Here is a 17,444-nt window from a genome sequence, read left to right on the forward strand (position 1 = left end):
GTCCCATTTTCGGTCCCCATCTTTGGCAGGTGTCCAGGTATTTGAACATTCTGACTGAGTGCTTTCTCAATGAATGACAGGAATCAAAGGTAGCCGTCCCTTGCCCCGTAATTCTGTGTAAACGTGAATGACACGCAGCGTTCACAAGCTTCTGACAAATTTTGGGGAATGCCTCTGGAACCTACTATTTTACAAACGACGTATATATTCAATGTTTTGTGAAGGAGCAGCAGATGAGCTGAATTCTCAGTAAAAGGATAAAAAACTGAGATGTACTTTATTATTACTGCTTGTAGGAGCATGGAAATGGATGATGGCTCTTTTCACTCGAAAATAATAGTAATAATAATTTCAATCGAAACACATTTACCAAATCTGCACTGGCACCATTTAGGATAAGGTACCATTCCGCACTTTAGAGTTCGTTCAGTGCCATTAAAAAGGCTTTATTGTCTGTGTCTATGCGGAAACTTGAAAAGAATGCACAACGCAGCACTTCACAATGGAAAAACAAACATGCAATGTTAGAAGTGATTTTCAGTACTGCTTTTTTTAAATGCAGTGCAAACTGTTAAACAGCATTGTTCATGCGATGCATCCTAAGGCACTTTATTTTATCGCTGCAGTAAAAACCGGTTAAAGAGAACTTAGGGGAACGAACAGAAGGGAGCTCTGTGCAACAGAACCTCTTGATCTGGCATTCAATAGACAAGTGTGCATTCACACCTGTGTAAAAGCTCACCTGTCTTAAAGCTGTCATACCTGTCCTAACAGCTCTTTCACCTAACAGCTTGCCTGTCTAAAAGCTCTTACATCTCAAAGCTTTCTCACCTGTCTACTGTACATGCTCTCACCTGTCTACTGTGCAAGCTCACCTGTCTACAAACTCACCTGTCTACTGTGCAAGCCCATGTGTCGACAAACTCTTTCACCTTTCTAAAAGCGCACCTGTCTACAAACACTTTCACCTGTCTACTGTGCAAGCTCACCTGTCTACAAACTCACCTGTCTACTGTGCAAGCCCATGTGTCGACAAAATCTTTCACCTTTCTAAAAGCTCATCTGTCTACAAACTCTTTCACCTTTCTAAAAGCTCACCTGTCTAAAAACACTTTCACCTGTCTACTGTGCAAGCTCACCTATCTACAAACTCACCTGTCTACTGTGCAAGCCCATGTGTCGACAAAATCTTTCACCTTTCTAAAAGCTCACCTGTCTACAAACTCTTTCACCTTTCTAAAAGCTCACCTGTCTAAAAACACTTTCACCTGTCTACTGTGCAAGCTCACCTATCTACAAACTCACCTGTCTACTGTGCAAGCCCATGTGTCGACAAAATCTTTCACCTTTCTAAAAGCTCACCTGTCTACAAACTCTTTCACCTTTCTAAAAGCTCACCTGTCTACAAACTCTTTCACATTTCTAAAAGCGCACCTGTCTACAAACACTTTCACCTGTCTACTGTGCAAGCTCACCTGTCTACCAACTCTTTCACCTGTGTAAAAGCTCTCTTCCCTGCTTCTGTGTGTGGTCTGAAAGAAATGGTGAAGGAGAATGGATTATGGCTTAATCTTGAGTGAGTCTGAGCTCATCCTGGCTCCATTCTTTATGGCCTTGCATTCCTCTTAAACAGTGAGAAAAGTGAAGCTGTATCATATTTGCTATCATAATGTCGTTTATTTTTTTGAGCGTAAAACCTTAAATGTAGTGGATTACATAATCATCATCATCATCATTAGTGGAGAGCATTTTGAACTCCAAAATTAGTCATTTAATACCTAATTTTGCAAACAGATGTTTTGGCAGCATCTGTCGGTTAAGACTTTCAGCGTTGGTCACCTACGCAAACGAAGCACAGGAACTGCCGGGCCATTTCCCAGACTCCCGCAGTCTCATCGTTTCTGGGGAGTCCCATTTTCGGTCCCCATCTTTGGCAGGTGTCCAGGTTTTTGAATGTTCTGACTGAGTGCTTTCTCAATGAATGACAGGAATCAAAGGTAGCCGTCCCTCGCCCCGTAATTCTGTGTAAACGTGAATGACACGCAGCGTTCACGAGCTTCTGACGAATTTTGGGGAATACCTCTGGAATTTACTATTTTACAAACGGCGTATATATTCAATGTTTTGTGAAGGAGCAGCAGATGAGCTGAATTCTGTCACACCTTCATGCTTGATAGATGTTAGAACTGAGCGAGGTCACATCTATTGAGATATTGAGTGGCTGTGTGCCCTGAGATGCATTGGCACCTTGTCCTGGGTGTATCCCTGCCTCTCACCCACTGCATGCTGGGATAGGGTCCAGCCCCCCTGCAATCCCCCGCCAGGAATAGGCACGTTAGCAAATGGATGGATGAGTGGCCCTATGCCCTGTGACTGAGGCTGTGAAGTAGAAATATTCTGCTCATTGAATTATGGGTAAAAAAGAACAAGACACTGATGATGTTTGATGATGGGGGACCCAAATACAGGTACTGCCAGGAAACGTCACCTTTGAATGTTAAGTTTGATGCTCTTGAAAAGTAGTTCGTTGGAAAAAACGAGACACTAAATTGTGCTGTGCATTGCAGCTTCTTTTTTTTTTTTTTTTTGGTAGCTGGTTCTGCATTTTCAGAAATGTCAAATGAAAAGAAAAAAAATAGTAGGAAAAAGGTAAGAAACTACAATGATCGTGAAGCGGAAATGTCAGCGATCGAGACGACTGTCCTCATGTGTTGAAAATGGAATGGAATGAAAAATGGTGGCTTTGACTTTGACTCTGCCTATTGCGCATTTTAACATCTCCTTGTATCTATCCATGTTCCATTTGAGCTGTCGGGGTGGAGGGAGTATGAACATTTTAAGACCTAATTCAACTACACATCAGATAGCTGGTAAAGATGCCGTTTTGACTTAGCAATTTAATGAGGTCGGACTCCATTGGTTATCTGCTAGAGTTACCATGGAAATCTATAAGTTAGCAAGGAAAAAACTAGCGTTTATTTTGCTCGCAATGTAGAGGAAAACATAAAAAGTCAATTAATTCTAATTTTTATATTGTAATTAACATTTAATATAAATATCAGCATTGTTGCCCACCACGTTCATTTAGTAATCTTACAGAACTTTATTTATTTATTTACTCATAAATAAATGTCGTTAAATTAATTAATTAAATTATTTATTTATTAATAAATCAGTTTCCATTGGTGAAAGGGACGTGCACTACTCCCCCGCGGCTTCAGGTAGCGAGTAAATTAAATTAATAATTGAATCTTTCTTATGAAGGCGAATTTAGCCGATGAAGATGCACTGTGCGTGTTACATGATGCATGTCAGAAGTCTTTCTGTTTATTTTGAATGATATACAGGACCAGGAAAGTCTCAGCCCCAGTTATTTTAAAGCGAGGGAGGCATGCCGTGAGCAAAAAAAAAGACATATCATCACAGTTATTTCAATGAAGTGTCACAGTTTTTTAAATTTTTTTTATTATTAAGGTTGGTACCAACCATCGGCTGTATGTGCCGATACTGTCAGCTCTCTCTCTCTCTCTCTCTCTCTCTCTCTCTCTCTCTCTTTCTCTCTCGTTCATTAGGCAATTTATTGATTATGCAGACGCTTAACAGATGATTGACTGTTCATATATTTCGGACAGAATCTGCTCTTTTAAGACTGACTTTCGAAGTATTTAAGAAAACTTCGGTATGTGGAAAAAAAATCCAACAATGTTCTTATTAATACCATAGACTCGTGTTCTTATAATCAGAATAAGCACGCATTTACTAAAAAGTTTGAATTAAATATAGATTACCGTTTAGTTTGGGATTAATTGACCCCATGTCCAAGATTTAATTCGAAATTTGATTTCTTTTTCGGATTTGATTCGTAAAATGTACTTGTTATTATACCTGGCAAGTCTTTAAGTGTGCTATGGATGTATGATTTCAGTTATTAATATTGCTACTCTTCGGATTTAATATGCTATGAAAATAAGTAAGGAGTGAATTACTGAAGCCATCATAGCCTACTCGTTATTATGTTAGCCAGAGCATATTTTAATTATGGAATATTATAAATACTCCTTTTAAAATTATGAAACATGTAGATTCTTTAAACGTTGGTGATTAAACATAGTTATACATGCTAGATAACCCATTGGTACTTCTACCGATTGGTAATATTTATATTTTATTCAGAAGGGACGGAACACAATTTCATTGTTTAGCTTTGTTTTCCTTCAACCGCACGCCGTTGACGAAGAGATTCTTTAGATAAGAAAAAATGAAAACAAATGGAAAATCTCAAAAACAACCGTCTAGCAAACTTCCCCGGGGATAGACACGTAAATATTTTTGAAAAGACTTGCACTTGTACTTGTAAAAGACTATATTACGTGAAAAAAATTGTGGACAGATATAATAAGTCATCAAATAGGCTAGACCTTTAGCGTCATTGGTGTTCCGTTCTGCAGTAATGGGACAGTTGTCATATTTGAGAAGCTGGTATGTCTATAAACACAATAGCATCCGAATTTTAACCAAATCAAAACCATGGCTCTAAATTTGTCATGGCATTGCTGTGTTTTCTTTTCAGTTATAGCCTATATATTTACGTATTGCTACTGAAGTGTGCAGATTGCCTAAACTGCAGTTTTTAAAATGACCAGAAGATGGCAGTCTCCTACGTCTGTCTGATTTCTCACAGTAATGAAGTTGGTTATCATCATCCAGCCTCAATCCTGAATACCAAGTAGACAGTGACACTTAAGAGGTCGCTTTCTTTCCATCTATAATTGATTTGTATTTATGTCTTCACTGCAAAGTTTGAATTATATGGCGCGAGCTACATAAATTATTACTTTCTAGGTTAGACGTCATCAATATTATACAATCACTTCCTTAAGAAAACCTAACATTTTATCAGCATTTAAGCAGTGTAAATCGTTATTTTCCAGTGTATTGAAAAAATCTAGCCAATATGCTACTTTGCGTACGTTTGCCTTGGATTTTTAAGTTAATGTGGGATTTCCCGTGTGTTTACGGTACGTTCACTTCAGATAAGGTTCAGAGAACTGTCGCGTGGAACGGTGCACAGCCACTGAACCGGTTCAAGGCTTCCACAGAAGCTCCTCCTATTGTGACGCCCCTGAGGCAGTAAGAATATTTAAGAAAAAAGTTACCTCTCTTTAGAGCTGATCTGTTCAGAGAGTGATTGATTTCAGAACTTAGAGGGTTTCAAGTTTCACAGGTAAGAAAACGCACTGTTCTTAAGGCTCATCGAAATAATATTAACAGTGAACTAGACCTTGCATTTAGGTACGATACAATTATCGGTTCTGCAGATGCTGATGACATCTGCAGTTACAAATATGCTAATTATTTCGTTATTTTGAGGGGATGTTGTTCGTAAAAATTACATTTTTCCAAATATCATAATTCACAAATGTAGGATAGATTATAATAAATATTGTATTAAAATCTGAATAAAGAATGCTTATTCATTTTTAAGAGAACTAAGAATTGTTTTTCTTCTTTTACGGTTTACAAACAACTCTGTGCATAACAAATCTACGGTTATAAACCTAATGTTGTCGCTGTAATAATTTTGACAGCTTCTATTTTCATTTATTTATGTTTTCAAGTGAACTTGTGACTAATCGTAAACATCCCTGCTAGCTATTTTGTTATTAACTAACCGTTATCTACTGATGTATTGCATGTCACCTAATCCTTTCTTTGCACGATGGTTTTCAGCTGTGAATGCATTTCACCTCGCGCACATAATTATTTTTTTGTCCTGTGTTTGGTGTGTCTGCATGACCTGTCCGCTTGGTGCTCAGTGTTTGCAAGTGTGTCCTCAGTCGCCCCCCCCATTGTAACCCATTCTGTTGCATGCGTTTTGACAGAGATGAACTTAGACAATGACTGCAGCATGTCAGTCAGTTGTGGCAATGGGAAACTTAGACAATGGCTGATTGATCAGGTTGACAACGGAAAGTACCCCGGATTGGTTTGGGAGAATGACGAAAAAACAATTTTCAGGATCCCCTGGAAGCACGCGGGAAAACAGGACTATAACCGAGAAGAGGACGCCGCGCTCTTCAAGGTATAGGCTACGCTCTCGTCGGCTGAACGATGGACTCGCATAGTCCAAGTACATTCGCTACACACCTGTTTGCGCCAAATAAATCACGGAATCTGCTAGATATTTACGCATTTATGCATATTTATGCATTCCCCTATTTATTTATTTATACTCAGTTAATTGAAAGTGTTAGGCTAATAAATATTCCTCCCCACCCATTTCCCCGCGTGCACGTGTATTTTCATGGTTCACTTTTTATACCCCTCGTAGTTATTTAATTTTAATGTAGCTTTGTTAATGGTAATGAAGGCTAGACTTCCCTTTCATTCAAACTAGGCACTGCAGTCTGCCTATCACTGTGCATAGCTGGTATATTCAGTGTGAATTCAGCAGGAAAAATTAAATGTTGAGATGGTCCTCTATCCAATGTGAAGTGTCATATTCTGTGTCACTGACAAAAGACATGGCACCGATGTATAAAAGATGGAACAGTGGTGTACCTCACCGCAACATCTTCAGTGTAAAATCATTGAGTAGTTTAAACTCTTATCAGAGTGCACATCGGGCCCTGTTCATTCGACAGTTCTAGCGTAGGCTTAATGCTCGTATTTGTGCTGAGTAGTAATGATGAGGATGGTGATGATGATGCTGGTGGTGGTGATGTCACAGTGACAGTGCTGATTTTCATCGCTGCAGGCATGGGCACTGTTCAAAGGAAAGTACAGGGAGGGGGTTGATAAGCCGGACCCCCCAACGTGGAAAACCCGGCTACGATGTGCGCTGAACAAAAGCAATGACTTTGAGGAGCTGGTGGAGAGGAGCCAGCTGGACATTTCTGATCCGTACAAAGTTTACCGGATCATTCCCGAGGGCGCAAAGAAAGGTAAGCGCAGAACTGCCGGCTTTTTAAAAATATTTTTTTAAAGAAGCATTAATATGACTCGTGTGCATTCTTCCGTCTTCATCCAAGCGAGCGATAACCAGCTGCCTCTTTCCTAAGGCCGAAAGCGTTGACTTTGCTCACGTCGAATGTTCCTCAAAGTTGAGCACGAGATGAGCTAAAGTGAGGTGTGCAAAACACGCATCTCGCGCCAGCAGAATACTTGACCTTGACAGTTCGCACGTGGCATTTTTCTTATTGGAGGACCTGACGTGGCAGTCGGACGGGGTTGCCCGCAGTCTAAACTGCAGTGCAAGCACGCCGTGCCTTTCAGCCGAAACATAATCGACACACACACGGTTTTGAGCACGCTCAAGAAAGCAGGAAGTGCCGAGGAAGCCGACGCATGTGCTGCTGCATGCCCGGACGGTTTTTTTTTTTTTTTTTTTTTGCAGAGAGCTTGAGTGACTTCAGTGCAAAGTGTAATAACAAGGTCCATTTTGCAGACAAAAAAATAAAAAAACACAGAAGCCCATGCCTTCTGAACTCAACATAGCACATTATGTTAACTTTTGTTTTAATTTCTGCGAAAGAAAATTCTAGTGGAAACTGTAGCTCTTCTGGGTTATTCGCCTGAGGGCCTTGGGGCCGGATGTAGACCTGCCACAGATGCCCTCTTGGTCCATTGAGCACCAAGAAGAAAAATCCATCAGATGCATAAATATACTTCATCCATGGATTGTTATTACAAACAGTGTGACAACGCTTGGCCCATATGCGGCACTTCATCCAGCCCCAAATAAGTAGTTGAAGAATTCTGAATTAACCCTTTAAGGAGTAGGTTTTTTGGAATGCTTTTTTTTTTTCTTCAAAATTCCAGGTCAGTGTTCCAGAACTCCCATCAGCAGCGATTGTGACATCAGCATTAGAATGTTCAGCCGAGAACACTCTAAGCGCACATTTGTGTTCTCACCTCTTAAACGTTTGAACTGTGGTGTAATTTTGGCAAGGGGAAGTCGATCGGTTCTGGGTTGTTGCGGACATGTCACAGAGCGATGGCACGCGCGTCTGTGCTTCTCTCCTGTATCGCAGGGGGAAAACAGATCAGCGTGGAGGAGCCCTCGGCGCACATGAACACGCTGAGCTACTCCGTGCATCCTTCCTATCCTCCACTGCAGACCCAGGTGAGGTCTCTCTCCGCAGCATCGCCCTACACCATCTCCCTGAACAATGTCACCACTCACAACAAACCTCTTAACCTCAAAAGAATGACCTCAGAAAATGACCTCTTCACTCTCCGTGACCTCAAAATTTATCCCTAACATGCTTCAGCCCAGCTAATAAAACAAGTAGAAAACAACAGGACAATTGGTGTAATACATGCTTTTATTTAGCATTTATTGTAGCCGATGGATGCTTTTATTTTGCATGCATGGTGACAAATGCAAGCTTTTATTTAGCATTTATTGTGGCAAATACTAGCTTTTATTTTAACATTTATTGTAGCGAATGCAAGCTTTTATTTGTTTGATCAAAAGGTGATAGCAGCACAGGCACCGTAAAGTCCTTTGTGACTATGAGATGGAAGGTGTAGGCAAAAATAGAATCCATGACCATTGTTATTATTATTATTATTATTATTATTATTATACACTACATTGCTTTATTGTGGACAGTCCAGCATGTAACTGCCACAGATTCAGGGGTGATGCCCGTGTCGGGGCAGTACCCCCCCCCCCCCCCCCCCGAAACTGACACTCACCGCCCCCCAATGCAGGTTCCCAACTACGTGGTGCCCCATGAGAGGAGCTGGAGAGACTACACCCCCGAGCAGCCCCCCCTTCCAGACCTGCAGTATGGCCAGTGCCCCTACCCACCCCGGACTCTACCCTGGCAGAGCCCAGGGCTGGAGAATGGTAATACCCATTTAATTTCAAATCAAACTGGGGAAAAAATAAAATAAAATAAAATAAAATAAAATACACGGCCATAATGTTCCATGAGGAGTTTTCGACTAATCTCCATAGAACGTCACAGACATTTCAATATGGGACATGGGAAATTCAGTTTCCTGAACTGAGTGAGTTTAACTAACAACTGACACCAGCTCTTGCCTTGTATCTGAAACATGGGTTTGTGAACTTGTGTGTGCAAGTTGTTCATGACAAAACGAAAAGAAAAATGAAAAAAATAAAATAAAGTAAATAAAAATGGGAGCGATCGGAAGAAGCAGGAAGCGCGTGTAACCTTTGGGAGGTACGCTCAGCTTCACCTCCCCGTTGGCTAGCGGGGGGCGTCGCCTCTTCTCCAAACATTGAGGGTTTTTTTTATTTGGCGGCCAGTTCCTGCTGTAGGATGAAAGCCCTGCATTCATCTTGGCTGGCCGTGCCTGTGGTGGTAACACACTGCCCTGCCCAACGAGGGCCAGGGGCGCAGGTTTGGTAATTAAGGAACCAGAGTGGGTAGCGGACAGGGGGGAGCGCGTATCAATGACTCCTGTGTTCCCCGGCCTCGCGCCTTTCAAACGGTCTGTTAAAAACGATCCATGTGTGGCAGAACGGGGAGGGGAGGGGAGGGGAGGGGAGGGGGGGGGGATTTTTGGTTAACCTGTCGTTGCCTGTAGAAAGAAACTCTCTTTGCAGAGAGAGCGTGTTAAAAAAAAAAAAATTTAAAAAAAGGTTGACGACTTCCTCTTCTGCATTTGAAGTTCGAAGTGAGGTGGTGATGTCTCACCCTGCTCTCGAGAGGAGAAGAAAGCACTGTGGCAGCGTCTCTCCGTGCGAGCTGTCACAGGCAGAGGTGCTCGTGCCATAATGTGACCGTGGCCTTAATGGCTTTTTCCAGGGTACCAGATAACCGGATCCTTTTACGCGTGCTCGCCCACCGACTCCCAGCCCCCCGCCTTCTCCCTGGACCCCAGCATGAGATCGGCTGAGGCCATGGCCCTGTCTGGTAAAGCCCTGCTAAACGCGCTGAACGTGGCCTGTGTACCGCATGGGAAAACAGGCACACACACACACACGCACACACACACACGCGCACATACACGCACATACACACGCGCACACACACACACACACACACGCACATACACACGCACACACACGTGCACACACACACGCGCACATACACACGCGCACACACACACGCACACACACGCACACACACGCACACACACGCACACACACGCGCACACACACACGCGCACATACACACGCACACACACGCGCACATACACTAACGTGCACACACGCACGCACGCTCACACACACACACACAAACACACATACACGCACATACACACGCGCACACACACACACACACACACGCACATACACACGCACACACACGTGCACACACACACGCGCACATACACACGCACACACACGCGCACACACACACGCGCACATACACACGCACACACACGCGCACATACACTAACGTGCACACACGCACGCACGCTCACACACACACACAAACACGCACACGCGCACATACACACACACACACGCACATACACACGCACACACACGCGCACATACACTAACGTGCACACACGCACGCACGCTCACACACACACACACACACATACAAACACACACGCGCACATACACACGCACACGCGCACATACACACGTACATGTGCGCATAGTTAGTTTATTGTATCTGACCCAGGGCAACAATGCCGCTTTGTACAATGACTTCCTCAATTTAGGTTCATTTTTATCTCAAATCATCCTCAGGTTATAAACCAGTAATTATGGCAGTATTTTTTTGGGCGGTGGTTACAGTTTGTTTTGTGGACTGGGTATTTTTATAATGAGGAAGACGGGCTGTATTTGCCCCTTTTATGAAGTCCGTGTATCAGTCCTCTTAGCGCTCCTGGAGTTTTGACATAAATATAATATAAGGCCTCAGTTTGGGGAGTTGCCGTAACATTTCATTAAAGTGTCTGAATCATTGATATTTGGACATTTCTCCTAGTTTTCTTTGTATGTTTCCCTTTAGAAGGGACAGATTTCTGAAAATGATTTCTTTCTAGATTGTCTTAGCCGTTCTGCGCTACACCTGTCACAGGTAAATAGGTGACGCAGGTGTAGCGAATGGCACCTCTTCTAAGGGGCACTAATCACAGCCGGACCTTTAGTTTGACTGTGCGGCACTGCGCTTTGAAAAACAACATCACCCACAATGCACCACTGACTGACTAACCACTCCGACTCCGCCCCTTTCCAGACTGCCGCCTGTACGTCTCCCTGTTCTACCACGAGATGCTGGTCAAGGAAGTGACCACCACCAGCCCGGAGGGCTGCCGGATCTCGTCCTGCCCGGAGGACAAGCCCTACGGCAGCGTGGACCACGTGGTCTTCCCCTTCCCTTACCCGCAGTCCCACAGGAAAGGGGTGGAGAAGCTGCCCAACGCGCTGGAGCGGGGCGTGATGCTGTGGATGACCCCGGACGGGCTGTACGCCAAGCGGCTGTGCCAGAGTCGGATCTTCTGGGAGGGGCCGCTGGCCCCCTACGCCGACAAGCCCAACAAGCTGGAGAAGGAGCAGACCTGCAAGCTGTTCGACACTCAGCAGTTCCTCACTGGTGAGCAGTCACACGCTTTATACCTGAGCTAGGGCCTACCTGTACTACCATCTACCTGCGCTATGGTCTACCTGTACTACCATTTACCTGAGCTATGGTCTACCTGTACTACCATATACCTGCGCTATGGGCTACCTGTACTACCATTTACCTGAGCTATGGTCTACCTGTACTACCATATACCTGTGCTATGGGCTACCTGTACTACCATTTACCTGACCTGGGGTCTACCGGTAATACCACATACCTGAGCTATGGGCTACCTGTAATACCACCTACCTGAGCAATGGCCTACCTGTACTACCATTTACCTGACCTGGGGTCTACCCTTTATACCACCTACCTGAGCTATGGGCTACCTGCCCCGCTATCTACCTGAGCTAGGGTCTACCTGTACTACCATATACCTGTGCTATGGGCTACCTGTACTACTATATACCTGACCTGGGGTCTACCCTTTATACCACCTACCTGAGCTATGGGCTACCTGCCCCGCTATCTACCTGAGCTAGGGTCTACCTGTACTAGTACTTACCTGTGGAACCACCTACCTGTGCTACCACCTGTACTGTCATCTCCCTGTGCTACTGTCTAACTGTGATACCATTAACCTGTGCTTCCATATTCCTGTGCTACCCTTTCACTGCGCCACTGTAAAGCTGTGCTATCAGGGGAAGATGCCTTCAGCCCTTTGTTACAGGTCTACCTCCTGTAGCAGAAACACTAATGTGTCCCACACATTCAGTGCGTTGACGTGCACAGTTGAAATCGATCTATATTAATAGCTTTATTTGGCCAAAGATGAGATTTAACTGGACTATTGTCGTTGTCCCAATATACATGACTCGGAAAGAATCGATTTATTGACGAGGTGTGTCTGACGAAGACTTTCTTCCGGTTGACCTTTTGCGTCACTAGTAGCAAGCGGCGCCCTCATCGAACAGCAGACTTTTGTTGGTTTTGTCTGTCCATGTTGTCTGTGCCTGGACTATTAAAGACAAACAATGGACAACTTTACAGCGCTGTACATTTCGTACGTTCTATACGCTTTAGTTTTGGTACAAATGATACGAGGTGCTTCCATCGTACACGGATCTGCTCAGGGCTTCTCATAAATCCTGCTTCCTCCAATTTTGTCGCAACTTTTTTAAAAAGTTCGCCATTCCGCGTTTTTTTTTTTTAAATCCCATCCATGTATCTTAGGATATTTAACTCCCTTAGTTGCGACAGCATGAAGTTGGTCTCCTCGTCCGTCCAGAAATGTGTTTTTTTTTCGCCATGATACCTCCTCCACTGCGCGCTCGCTGTTCGTCTTCCGGGTCAATTACCTGTCGCAGCGGAACCTCTCACCTACGGGACACGCACAGAACACCTGGGCCGATTTCTGACCTATCGAAGTGTACACATGCCGTAGTAAATCGACCCCCAACCGCATTATCTAGGTATGTTAGTCCGACTCTGAAAAAAGTACGATTTCAGCCGGACTACAATGTTTACATGATTTTTAAAAGTCTGGTTTTAGTCGGACTAAAACAATAAATCGACTTTTTCAAACATTATGTAAACCCACTGACTGCTCTGACTTTCGCGTAACCCTGGAAACTCTAAACCCTGTGGTTTTAGCCCTTGCTCTTTTCTTTTTTTGTGTGCCGTAACTGTATCTATATCTCATTTCCTGTACATAGGCAGTAGACATGCAGTCCTTCTCACAAGCGTAGATGCTGGCTTTCTCCCTAATGGAGGTGCTTTCCGGTAGTTCCCAGAAGCACAAACCTGCTGATGGTGAACACAGCTGGGAGGCCAGAGCGTTCACAGAGTGGGCCAGTGTGTGAGTAATGCCCTGGTCATGTGACCAGTGGCTTATCAATGAGGTCTCCCGGCAACAGCCCCCACCCACCAGGCCACCTCAACCCCTGCTATCTTCAGCTCGGGCCGTGTTTGATGGCTAATTAGTTTTATTTGCATATGCGCTCAGGACTTTCCAGTTGATCTGGCTGCATGATATCACCATACAGAAATACCTTTGGTGTCATTTTTCTCGTGAAATCTATGGCACTGAAGCGCACTGAAAGCCCCACCGGCCTGCATTTACATGCAAGGCGTTTAAGTTGACGCTCTTTTCCAATAAAAAATAAAATAAAATAAATTTTAGGTGTATATAGCGCTTTTCACAGAATACTGTCAGAAAACCGACGCTTTGCAGAACATCAGGAAAAGCACAGTTTACATTGTGTAAGCTGGATATTTACTGAAATAATAATTCAGGTTGAGCATCTTGCACAAGGGTACAATGGCAGTGCCCCAAACGGGATTTGAACCCACCTGCCTTGGAGTGGCAAGCCCAAATTAATTCCCCCCCCCCTCCCTCCCCTTCTCTCTGCAGAGCTCCAGGGTTACGTGCACCACGGGCGGCCCATGCCCAGGTTCCAGGTGGTTCTGTGTTTTGGGGATGAGTACCCCAACCCCCAGCGGCTAAGGAAGATGATCTCAGCCCAGGTAAGGTCCTCGCATGGCTCCTCGCAGAAGCATGCCTCGCCCCCCCCCCCCCCCCCCCCCCCCCCAAAAAAAAAAAAAACACTTTGAGTGAATTACTGTTACTATGGGGACACGTTAGAAACAAACGTCCCTCGCAATGACTGTGAGAACCGTTGACTGTGCTGTTGAAGCACCTCAAGTTCTCTGCCATGAAAAAAACAAGCCATTCCCTTTTTTTTTTTTTTTTTTTAAAGCGTTTTTAGAAAAAAATATTCCATCTGTCCTTCTGCGTTCCAGGTGGAGCCCATGTTCGCCAAACAGCTCCTCTACTTCACCCAGCAAACCAGCAGCCATTTCCTCCGGGGCTACGACTTTCCAGAGCACAGCTTACCCCCAACGGAGGACTACCAGCGGATCATCCACCAGGAGTGACCTGCCTGCCCGTCACCCTGGCCCCCCCAGCCCTGGGGCTGATGCTCCTCACCTCCCCACCCCAGGGATGGGTCACCTTAACCCCCACACCCCTGGGCCTGATGCCCCTAACCTCGCCACCCCTGGGGCAGGTCACCCTAGACCCCCCAGCCCTGGGGCTGATGCTCCTCACCTCCCTACCCCAGGGATGGGTCACCTTAACCCCCACACCCCTGGGCCTGATGCCCCTAACCTCGCCACCCCTGGGGCAGGTCACCCTAGCCCCCCCAGCCCTGGGGCTGATGCTCCTCACCTCCCTACCCCAGGGATGGGTCACCTTAACCCCCACACCCCTGGGCCTGATGCCCCTAACCTCGCCACCCCTGGGGCAGGTCACCCTAACCCCCCCAGCCCTGGGGCGGATCCGGTTCCGGAAACAAGGCCTGAGATGCCTGAACATTACTGAGGGCGGTTTTGGGGGCGGAGTCTCGTCCCACCACTAAAGCAAAGGTCTCCGACACCTGGGGAAATACCTGGACTGAACCAACGAGGGCTCGGACCCTCACAGAAGCCGAACACAAACTCACTCTTGTCTGCGGAAAACGTAGAGAATGAGATGCCATCTCTCTCTCTCTCTCTCTGTCTGTCTGTCTGTCTCTCTTCCTCTCTTTCTGTCATTCCTCTCTCTCTTTCCCTAGCAATCTGCTAAATTCTACTGTCAGACAAGTGTGAATGGAAATGTAGTTCTTCTCTCTCTCTCTCTCTCTCTCTCTCTCTCTCTCTCTATCTCTCTCTCCTTCCGTCTGTTTCAAGTGTACTGTAGGATCCAGAAGAACTCCGTCCCTCTCTTGAATCTGCCGCCAATCATTGTGTTGAACTCCTTTCTCAGCAGCCAATCACTGAAGTACCCTCAGGTTAAAGGCGCGTCTGAGTTGTTTCTCCGTGTGTGTTACGTGTGTGTGTGTGTGTGAGTGTGACCCTCAGGGCCAGCCCTTTGTTGTGGAATTGTGTAAATACTGAACCTGAGATTATCTGCCTCTTTTTTGTCTACTATCAGGATCCATGACTGACACCACGAGAGCCTCTTTTCTGATACACATATGTGTGAAAAAAGCTATGACTTGTCACCGTACGAAACATGTATTTTTAATGAATAAATTTTACAAAAAAGGCTTAAATGATTTCTTGTGTGTGTGTGTGGTACACGTGTGTGCGCGCATGTGTGTTTGTACATATGCTTGTGTGTATATGTATCTGTGCGTGTGTGTCACTGGGCAGTGGAATTGGCCGGGAGGGGGGGGGGGGGTGAAGGCCACTATTAGCTCTGATAAAAGATAAAAGCTGTAGCTGGTGTATTTGGGAGGGGTCAGGAACCCCCCCGTCCTCCCCCGTCCTGCTTCAGAGCTGCTGAGAAAGGAGCAGGTAGCAGGATGAACACACCGCACGCTAAGGGTACGAAGCGGCTTTACAAGCCAAGGGGAGGGGGAGGGAAAAAACCTGCCCTCTCCCTCTCTCTTTCTCTCTCTCGCTCTCTCCCTCTTGCCCTCTCTCTCTCTCTCTCTCTCTCTCACTCTCTCTCCCTCTCGCCCTCTCTCTCTCTCTCTCTCTCTCTCTCTCTCTCTCTCTCTCCCTCTCTCTCTCTCTCTCACTCTCTCTCTCTCTCCCTCTCTCTCTCTCTCTCTCTCCCTCTCTCTCTAATACTAGACTGTTAGACATACTGAATTGATGTAATGAAAAGAGCAACACCACTAGTAAAAATAAAAATGAAAATAATAATAATCCATCCATCCATCCATCCGATATCTATACCTGCTCATCCTGGCCACGGTCACTCACACACTCATACCTGTTAGCAGTTTGGTTTTCCAACTGGCCCACCTGCATGTCTTTGGACTGTGGGAGGAAACCGGAGTACCCGGAGGAAAAACATGCGAAAAATGCTAACTCCTTCTTTCTGCTAGGCGACAGTGCTACACACTGCACCACTGTACCACCCATAGTAAATTTGTTATTATAAATAATAATAATAATAATAATAATAATAATAATAATAATAATAAAAATCATTTGAAAAATCATTCGAAGAACAGGAAGAGATGCATGAGTAAGTACACTGATGACAAAAAAGCAATTGTTTCCACAGTGGACATTTCTGTAATCATTGCGTCTCTTTTGCTGTGGCATGTGGTAACATATTTGGCTGCCAGTGAGGCTGTGGGCATGGCTCGTAGAGTAGTAGAATGGCACTACACTTTACTTCGCAGAGCAGCGGCAAGAAGCGCACTCGATTCCACGAAAACATCATTGCAGCTTTCGCCTTAGTGTTCCCAATGACCAGTTTGCCATGCCACCAGTTTTAAGGGTTACAGCTCTTGTACTTTCTATTGCTTTCTATGCTGCTATACATGGAGACAGAGTGAGTGAGTGAGCGAGGGAGAGAGAGAGAGGGAGAGATATGCCGCAGCACTGAAACCACAGTTGTTGGCATATAAATGGGTCCCTGATTTTATAAAAAGCAGACTGAGTGGCTTTTTTCAAATTTTGCACTCAACGTGTTAACTGTTGAAGAAATCAGAGGAAGTGTGATTTGCCTGGCAAAATCACATCTGAAGGTCAAGCTGTAGAATACCACAGAATTACAGACCTAACAGATTTGACTTGCTCTTGGCAAATCATTTTTTCCCTTTATCGTTTTATCGGAGGCTGTGTGTTTGTGTGCGAGTCTGTGTGTGCATATGTTTGTGCGTGTGCCGGGCGTGTGTGTGTGAGTGTGTGTGTGTGTGTGAGTGTGTATTTGTATGTATGTGTGTGTGTGCGTGTGTGAGTGCGCCTATGTACGCATGTGTGTGCGTATGTTTGTGCATGTGTGTGTGTATGTGTGCGTGCTTGTGTGTATGTGCGTGCTTGTATGTGAGTGTGCATGTGTGTGCGTGTGCAGGTAGGACCACAGTTTGCAACATATAATGGTTCTGTCTGGTTTTGTCTGACTGGGAAGCCCACAAATAAAAGGTCACGTGTAACATT

At 45.0% G+C, this 17,444-nt stretch overlaps 1 protein-coding gene across 2 annotated transcripts; it reads left to right on the forward strand.

Moving 5' to 3' along the window:
- Positions 1 to 5,145: 5,145 nt before the first annotated feature.
- On the forward strand, positions 5,146 to 15,594 carry LOC118226493 (interferon regulatory factor 4-like). 2 transcript variants are annotated; one of them, XR_004765048.1, is made up of 10 exons: positions 5,146 to 5,224; positions 5,883 to 6,082; positions 6,758 to 6,944; positions 8,034 to 8,125; positions 8,719 to 8,857; positions 9,786 to 9,893; positions 11,178 to 11,534; positions 13,918 to 14,030; positions 14,307 to 14,692; positions 14,813 to 15,594. XR_004765048.1 is itself a non-coding variant. In XM_035416170.1 (9 exons), exons 2-9 carry the CDS (start codon positions 5,885 to 5,887, stop codon positions 14,439 to 14,441), a joined length of 1,329 nt encoding a protein of 442 aa, XP_035272061.1. In that variant the 5' UTR covers positions 5,146 to 5,224; positions 5,883 to 5,884; the 3' UTR covers positions 14,442 to 15,594. The 2 variants fall into 2 exon arrangements, 1 of the variants encoding a protein (XP_035272061.1); XM_035416170.1 differs by having other exon boundaries at positions 14,307 to 15,594.
- The last annotated feature ends 1,850 nt before the right edge of the window (positions 15,595 to 17,444 follow it).

Source organism: Anguilla anguilla, chromosome 4 (assembly GCF_013347855.1).
Source record: "Anguilla anguilla isolate fAngAng1 chromosome 4, fAngAng1.pri, whole genome shotgun sequence".
Classification (NCBI taxonomy): domain Eukaryota; kingdom Metazoa; phylum Chordata; class Actinopteri; order Anguilliformes; family Anguillidae; genus Anguilla; species Anguilla anguilla.

Coding starts and splice junctions, on each gene's coding strand:
- LOC118226493 (XM_035416170.1), top strand. CDS start 5,885: ATGAACTTAGACAATGACTGCAGCATGTCAGTCAGTTGTGGCAATGGG. Junction 6,083..6,757: donor AGGACGCCGCGCTCTTCAAG/GTATAGGCTACG, acceptor TCATCGCTGCAG/GCATGGGCACTGTTCAAAGG. Junction 6,945..8,033: donor TCCCGAGGGCGCAAAGAAAG/GTAAGCGCAGAA, acceptor CCTGTATCGCAG/GGGGAAAACAGATCAGCGTG.